At 40.3% G+C, this 8,879-nt stretch overlaps 1 protein-coding gene across 1 annotated transcript in view; it reads right to left on the reverse strand.

The window, feature by feature from the left end:
* Nucleotides 1-8,879, reverse strand: part of SHC4 (SHC (Src homology 2 domain containing) family, member 4) — a 164,776-nt gene that overhangs the window by 761 nt on the left and 155,136 nt on the right. Inside the window, exon 11 of the mRNA XM_006895298.1 lies at nucleotides 6,098-6,351. Coding sequence (XP_006895360.1) covers nucleotides 6,098-6,351 — 254 coding nt within the window. The remainder of the gene's footprint in view (nucleotides 1-6,097; nucleotides 6,352-8,879) is intronic.

The raw sequence follows: 8,879 nt of genomic DNA on the forward strand, positions 1-8,879 counted from the left end.
TAGTCCATTGTGTGTCTTCATTACATTTTTAAAAACTATCTGTGGCAGCATCATGATAGATGAAGAGACTGAGATTGTTAATAACAGCTTTAGTTTGCTTGGTTCCACAATCAACAATCTTGGCATGAGCAGCCAGGAAATTAGAAGATGAATAGCATTGGGAAAATCTGCTGTTAGAGACCTCTCCAAAGTACTTAAGAGCAATGATGGCAGTCTTGAGACTAAGGTGTGCCTGATACAGGCCATAGTCTTTGCAATCACTGACTATGTGTCAGACAGCTGGACAATGACTAGGGATGATGGAAGGAGAATTGATACCTTTGAGCTGTAGTGTTGGAAAAGAGTACAGAATGCATGGATTGCTAAGAGAATAAACAGGTGTATACTGGAGAGGGTGAAACCAGGCTACTCCTTGGAGGCAAGGATTCTGAAGCTTCATCTGACATAATTTGTACATGTTGCAAGGAGGGACCAGTCCTTGGAGAGGGACATCATGCTTGGGAGGGTGGAGGGACAGCGCAGGAAAGGAAGACCCTCTATGAGATGGATTGATTCAGTAACTCGGGTAATGGCAGTAGGTGTATCAGAGACAATAAGATTGACACAGGATAGAGTAGGGTTTAGGGCTGTTGTACATAGGGTGGCTATGAGTCACAGGCAACTCGACGGCACATAACAACAACAATCTGTACAGTTAAGAAAATGGTAAATTCTTGCCATGCAAGAGAAGCTAGCAATCAGTTTCTTTGTGGTACAATTGTTTGACATAATCTATTATGTCACTATATCAATAATAACTAGTTTGCATGCATGCATGAATCCCAGGATTACAATTATATTCCATCTAAAAAAGTACTTCTAGAAACAATATGTGATTAAGAGGTAGTGGTGATGAAGGAGGAAGTTCAAGCTTCTCTGAGAGAATTGGAAAAAGCAAAGCCCCAGGACTGAATTGAATATCAATTGACATATTTCAACAAACAGATGCTGCCCTAAATGCACTGGCCAAGTTGTGCCAAGAAATCTGGGGTACAACTACCTGGCCAACTGACTGGAAGAGATCCATACTTATTCCCATTCCAAAAAAAAGATGACTTGACAGAGTGTGGAAATCATCAAACAATATCACTATTATCACATGCAAGCAAAATCCTGCTGAAGATTATCCAAAACCTACCTGAATAGTACATAGAGAATTATCAGAAATACAAGTTGAGTTTAGAAGAGGCAATGACACTACAGACATTATATTACCAATGTCAGATGGATCTTGACCAAAAGCAGAGTATCAGAGGAATGTCTATCTGTGTTTTATTGACCATGCAGACTGTGTGGATGACAATAAATTGTGACTAACTTTGAGAAGAATGGGAATCCCAGAAGACTTAATTGTGCTTATGTGAAATCTATACTTGAATAGGAAGCAGTCTTCACTCAGAATAGAGCAAAGAAACACTGCAGGGTTCAAAAGGGGGAAAGGAGTGTGTCAGGGATGTGTCCTGTCTTCATATCTTTTCAATCTGTATGCAGGACTGATCATTCAGAAGGCTGGGTTTTATGAGGAGGAATGTGGCATCAGGATTCGAGGAAGATTCATCAAGAACCTACACTATGTAGATGATACAATCCTGCTCGCAGAAACTGAGGAATACCTGATATGTTTGCTGTAGAAGGGCAAGGACTGTAGTCTTCAATATGGATTGACGCTCAACATCAAGAAGACAAAAATTCTCACCACTGGGCCAAATGGCTGCACCATGATAGATGGAGAAGAGTCTGAGGGGGTTTTTTTGTTTTGTTTTTTAATTAATTTAGTTTGTTTATTTTTCATTTCAATGAACATCTACAGAGATTTTGGAATTCCATTTATTCATTGTTGCACCCGTCTCCCCGCACAAAACCCTCCCTCCTCCCCCTTCCCCCCCCCATTTGCTCCTCTCCTTGAAAAGCAAAAGAAAAACTCCCTCATTGGTACACAATACCCCCCGCACCTCCCCAAACCCCACGCCCTACCCCCAAATATAATCCACTCTGCAACCCTCATTGCGTACTCCTACGATAAAAATAATGCCCTAAAATATAATTCTTTTAGACTATTCTGAGGTTTTTAACAATTTCAACTTGCTCAATCAATACTCTTGGCACCAGCAGTCAGGAAATCAAAAGATAAATTGTACTGAGGATGTCTGCTGTCAAGGAACTCTCCAAAGTGCCAAAGAGTATTGATGTCAGTCCTGGGACTAAGGTGTGGTGTGCCTGATCCAGGCCTTTGCAATTACTTGCTATGCATCAGAAAGCTGGACAATATCTAAAGATGACAGAAGAATAGATGCCTTTGCGTTGTTGTGCTTGAGAAGAGTATAGAATGTACCATGGACTGCCAAGAAAACAAATGGGTCTGTCTTGGAGAGAGTGAAACCAAGTTTTTCCTTGGAGGCCAGGAACTTGACACTCCCTCTCACATAATTTGGGCATGTGGCCAGGAGGGACCAATCCTTGGAGAAGAACATCATGCTTGGAAGGGTGAAGGGAAAGCACAGGAAATGAAGACCCCTGATGAGATGGATTGACACAGTAATTAGGGTAATGCAGATAAGTGTATCAGAGTCAGTGAAACTAGCTCAGGACAGGCCAGGCTTCAGAGCTGTTTTACATAGGGTCGCTATGAGTTGTAGGCAACTCAATGGCGCATAACAACAACAAAATCTTCTGACTCTAAAGGAAGCAAATTTTTCTGGAGTAGTCTACTTCTTTTTGAAGGACCAATAAAAACTTTGTCTCTTCCAAGATTCTGTCTTAGACCTTTCTAATGGGAATGCGTGCCTCCAGACTTCCCATATATTTGCTGTGCAGAACTTCTTGTCTGCATGCAGAAATAACTCCATGTCTCTCAAACGATGTCTTTTCCTTCAGACTTTTCTCCCAACTATTATTATGTTCTCGCACTGTGTAGGGGCAGATGTTACTGTCCATATTGACTCCATTGGCTCATCAGTCTCATTAAGCATTAGCACCTTTTGGAGTGTGGCCAGGAATTGTTCAGACAAGGAAAAGGATGCAGCTAGGAAGCACCTTGTCAGACAATTCCATGAGCTACTCCCCTCCAGGGATTCTTTGGATTCTGCCAATATGGACTTGCCTGTACATTAATAACACAAACATTATTACTAGAATTATTTGCAAAGTTTTAATATGGACAATGAGTTAGATTATAGTATTGTATATCAATGCTAATTGCCCTGATTTTGATCATTATATGACTATATAAAAGGATACACTCAAGCTTTGGAGGTAAAGCTCACAGTTGTCTCCAACCTCCTCTCAAATAGCTCTTAACCCTGAAGATATTTTTATCCCCCCTCTCATGCTCAAATGGCTAGATCAGTACATTGACAAAGAACTGCCAGAAATTCAGGTTGGATTTAGAAGAAGCCATTATGTAAGGGATATCACTACTGATGCCAGATGGATCTTGGCTGAGATTAGAGAATACTAGAAGAAGGTCCATTTGTGTTTTGTGGACTGTGCAAAGGCCTTTGACTGTATGGATCACAACAGATTACCGCTAACATTGAGAAGAATGGGAGCACTTAATCATGCTCCTTGAAACATATACCTAGGTCAAGAAGCTATAGTATGAATAGAGCAAGGGAACATTGTGTGATTTAAAATCAGAAAAGATGTTTGGCAGGGCTGTGTCTTTTCTCCCTACCTATTCAATCATTATAATGAAAAAATACTTCAAAAAGCTAGGCTCTACGAAGAAGAACATAGTATTAGGATGGGAGGAAGACTCAGCAACAATCTGCATTATGCAGATGATACAACCTTACTTGCTGAAAGTGAGGAGGAGTTGAAAAGCTTACTGAAAAAAAGAGAAAAGCAAACTGGGGAAGAGTTAGGGAGGAAAATGTGCAACAATGAATGAATGGAAATCCAATTTTTCTGTACACTTGCGTTATCAATTTAAAAAAAAAAAACACACAACAATATGGGTTACATCTTAACATCAAGAAAATAAAAATCCTCACCACTGCACCAGTAGATAATATCACAATAGATTGAGAAAAGATTGAAATTGTCAATTACTTAATCTTGCTTGGGTCCACAATCAACACCCTTGTAACCAATGATCAAGAAATCAAAAGACGTATAAGCATTAGCAAAGTTTGCTGTCAAGGACTTGAGCAAAGCGTTGAAGTGCAAAAATTTTAGTTTGAAGACTAAGGTGCACTTGATACGAGCCATGGTCTTTACAATCACTTGCTATGCATCTGAAAGTTGGACAATGGAGAATCAATGCCTTTGTTGTGGTTCTGGAGAAGAGTGCTGAGAGCCACATGGATTGTCAAAAGGACGTAAGCATAGTGAAACCTTGGATGTTGTTAGGAGGTCCCAGTTCTTGGAAAAGGATATCATGCTTGGAAAGGTGGAGGGTCATTTAAGGAGACGAAGACCCTTAACAGGATGAATTGACACAGTGATTGTACCAGTAGATTCGAGTGTGGCAGAGATGATGAGGATGACACAGGATAGGGAAGGGTTCAGATCACTGTTCATAGGGTCATTATGAGTCATTGACTCAAAGGCAACCTAACAACTTCAATTTGCCCCAAACACAGTAAATCAGCAAAGCAGTATTGCCAATCTATCTTCTTAAATTCCAGTTTACTCTTGCCCTCCCCTCTTTATTCCTTTTGCCTCTATCCAGATGCAGATCTTTTATGTTTTTACCTTCTTGTTGTTGTTATTGTTGTTGTTATGTGTCATCGAGTCAACTCTGGCTTATAGTGTCTCTGTCTGAACAATAGTTCTGAACCCTACTCTATCCTGTGCTAGTATCACTGACACACCTAGTCACTGAGTCATTCAATCTCATCCAGGGTCTTCCTCTCTTGCGTTTTCCCTCCACCCTTCCAGGCATGATGTCCCTCTCTAAGGACTGGTCCCTCCTTACAACATGCCCAAAGCATGTCAGAAGGAGCTTCAAAATCATGGCTTCCAAGCAGCAGACTGGTTTCATACTCTCCAAGATGGGCCTGTTTGTTCTCTTAGTGATTCCATGGTATATTCAGTATAATATAACTCCATGTTCTTTTATACTCCATGGTGTACTCAATACTCTTCTCCAGCATCACAACTCAAAGGCATTGATTCTTCTCTCATCCTTAGTCATTGTCCAGCTTTCTGATGCATAGGAAGTAATTGCAAAGACCATGGCCTGGATCAGGGACACCTTAAGACCATAACTGCTTTCTCATCCCTTGTTAGGGAGCTCAGGTGGTGTAGTCGATAGGAAGCTGTGCCAAGACAATTGCAAATATTTTAAACCCGTGGCTCCAAGTGATAAGAATGGGCTCTCATTAAATGTACAGCCTCTGAAATCCAATGGAGGATCAGTCATGAGTCAGTTCTCACTTCACAGCAATGAGATTCCGTTGTCTCCTTGTTATTCCTACTCTCTAATCAACCCTTTCCAAAATGTCAAATTTGTTTTCTATGTACAGAGATTATAAATTGGCCATTCTCTGGTTAAATATGCCACAAAGGAAATTTCACTTACTGAGGAGGGGTAGGAAGAGTTGACTTAGAGAATTTTTTTAGTATTCTGAGTTAACAATGGAGCAAATGAATACAACTTTCTGTTTTTGTGACTTATTTGGATAAATCAAAACTGGACCCAAAGGGCATCAAATGAACATGGTAACAATTGGCAGGAGCTGAGTGGTGGCTGTCCCCATTGGCAGGACATGCATGGTCAAGGACATCACAGCTCAGCACACTCTAATGCCCTGCTTCTACTTCTTTACCACCCTACTGGGCCCTGCAGACACTGTGGCTCTGACCTCTCTCCCATATCTTTCAATTACATCACCCCCTCTTCTCCAATACTGTCAATGTTTCCCCACTGTTAGCAAATCAGGCATTTTTATCTACATTCCCAACCCACATCAAGACTCCCTCAACAACTGAACTGACAGCAGTGGGTTTGGGTTTAGTCTTCATTTTCCTTCAAATGCCAGGTTTTAGAGGAGTCACTCTGAATACCCCAACAGAACAACATCTTATATAGGCTGGAATAAGAAGTCAATGATACCTTGCCTTCAGGATCCACCAAGAGAAGATGTTTCGCCTGGCCTCCCTGTAGTCCACTCAGCACATACTGGCCAGGGGATGTTACGCTCTCTCGAACCAGAAAGTCCCCATCCTTCACCAGAAGGCTCTCTGCTGCCTTCCTGCTCAGCTTGCCGTGGTAGCAGTCTTCATTTCGCAGTTGCTGCTTAATATGTGGCAGAGAACAGGAGCTGGTAGGCTGGGCTGTGGCACCTGGTTGGACAGTTTCTGGGCCCTCTGGGTTTCAGAACACAAGAGTACAGCACCAAGTTACTTTTTCAGTCATTCACTCAAAATACAGTTTTAAGCCTTATTGTATGTCGGATACTATTTAAGTAATTCCTTTCCTGAAACAAACGAGGTTTTTGTTTTCAGAAATTTCAGCAGATCCCAAGATTGAAACCTCACTCTTGGCTTATTAAAAAAAAAAAAAGTTTGCGCAGGTGTGGGTGTTTTTCTTTCAAGTGGGAAATGGAACTGACCCTTGAATACTGTTTTTATAACCACAAAGAGAGGCTCTTCATGTCCCAGAGACTGTTAAGCATTTTAATGCTGTCCCTGGATGACCTTATTTTTCAGCAACATGCCTAAACTCTTTGAAAATATCTATACCTACTTTGTTAGCATATTACATTTTTCCAAACCAAATTACTAGTGTGTTTCTAAGAGATTGTTCTGACCAAAAGTTTCAAAGCGAGGCTGAACCTTATAGCATAACTCTGAAAAGTTGTTCATGTCAGTCACCTGCCCAGATTAAAATAGTTGCCCAGATAAAAAGAACAGCGGAGACATCTGGCCTAGAAAGGTGTTCTGAGGCCGCCAGGCGGTCTGAGGTCACCAGTCGATTGGGGGAGAAGGATAGGTAATCTCCTCTCCTGTGATTAAATGCTCCTGGAAACTGGCCAGAGGGTCAGCTGTGGGTCGGCTCCAACTCTACTGTACATAACAACAGTAATCATGATGTAGTGGTTGGTGTTGGTTGCTATCAAGCCAATTCCAACTCACAGCAATCCCATGTTACAGAGTCCAAACATCCCAGAAGCTTTTCTGGGCTGTAATCTTTACAGAAGCAGACCACCTGGTGCTGAGCTAGTTAACTTGACTGCCTGTGATCCCCTGGTTTGGTGGCCAGGAATGATAAGGTCATTCTTTTAATGAGGTTTGAAAGAGTGTAATCATTTCTTTGATTGGATTTCTTTTAGATAAAACTTTTCTTTTACTTCTTTTGAGAATCCAGCCTAACACACTGGTTTTCCTTCAGTGCAGCTTCTGGCTTAACTGTTGTGACACTGAGGCTCCCCTTTATTAATGACGTTGTTGTTGTTGTTGATCTCAATTCATGGTGACCACAGAGAAGAGACTGATCCATAGGGTTTTAAAATCTCTGACTTTTGGCAGCAGATTGTCAGGTCTTATTTCCAAAGTACCTTTGGGTGATTTTGAACTGCCAGTCTTCCAGTTAGTAGCCCAGCTCTTACCTATTTGTGCCATCAAGAGACAGGCATTGCTGAAGGCTTTATATATAACTTAGCTCATTTAACTATCAAAACTAAGTATGCAAGGAAACATGTGAAAATGTTAAGTGACTTACTAAAAAAAAAATCACACATCCAGTAAATTGGATATGGGATTTGACACCAGATATATCTGATTTTAAAGCTGAGATTCTTAAGCACTACACACTTCAATGGCCTTGCCTTGAATATAACAATCTTTAATATTCAAAACTGGATTAACCTCTTCACTGCTGTTATACTAACAAAGGTCTCTTGTATATAGATAAACAAGGCTCTCAAAATAATAGCAAGATAAGAGCTACATGTTTACTATGACAAATTTACCAGAAATACAACCATAGACACCAACTTTTGTCTTTTTAAAGGACAAGGAATGTTCATATATCTTTATGCAAGGGTCTTTTCACAAATGAACAATTCTCGTGACTCTGAGTTTTACAATTTATGCATGTATTTAATATGGAAAATTTACCAAGAAAATAACCACAGAAACCAGCCCTCATCTTTTTTGCATATAAAGGAGCAGTCTCATGCCCTCATGCAGTTAATGTTTTAAAAATGAGAAAAGCCTCTTGGTTGACCTTTACAACTTCTATGTAACCATCTCATGAAGTCATTGATATAGGCAGTCAATGCCATCTAGCCATAATCCAATTCTCCTCTTACTGTATTATTGAGTTCCTACTTAAAACTTCTTTCTGAATATTACATTGACAACAAAGCATTTGCAAAAATATCATTGAAAAAATTATCTGTGGCCTATGCTTATTGCTAGATATATTTTCTACAATTAGATCTTTCTATTTTTGCTAGTAAAAACAGGAAGAAATGTGTTCAGATTTTGGATGTAGCAATGTTGCTGTTGCGGTGGTGGTGGTATACCATCGAGCTGGGATCGACCATCCAGTGAGTTTTCAGAAGTTAATTGCTGGTGGATTTGAAATGTGTGCCATTGGGATGCCGGTGCTGCTTCTTGCCACTAGACCACCAATGCTTTGTGTTCTGATCTGATAGACCAAGAAACTTCTTTCTTACTATCCCTTATTGGTTAATTGGAGATAATGACAATACCTATTTATAGGGTAATTGTGGCCATAAAATGGATTAACATTCATGAAGCACTTAGTGTCTGGTTTCAAGCAAATAATATCTAAGGATTTGCTGTAGCTATTATGAATGAGAGTATTAGGAGTATCTGACAGACAGCAATTTGTGAAGCAGTGAAAGATAAATCCCTTATTGTGGAGT

This window comes from Elephantulus edwardii, unplaced genomic scaffold (assembly GCF_000299155.1).
Source record: "Elephantulus edwardii isolate Elephantulus edwardi_28Jun2011 unplaced genomic scaffold, EleEdw1.0 scaffold00164, whole genome shotgun sequence".
Taxonomy (NCBI): Eukaryota; Metazoa; Chordata; class Mammalia; order Macroscelidea; family Macroscelididae; genus Elephantulus; species Elephantulus edwardii.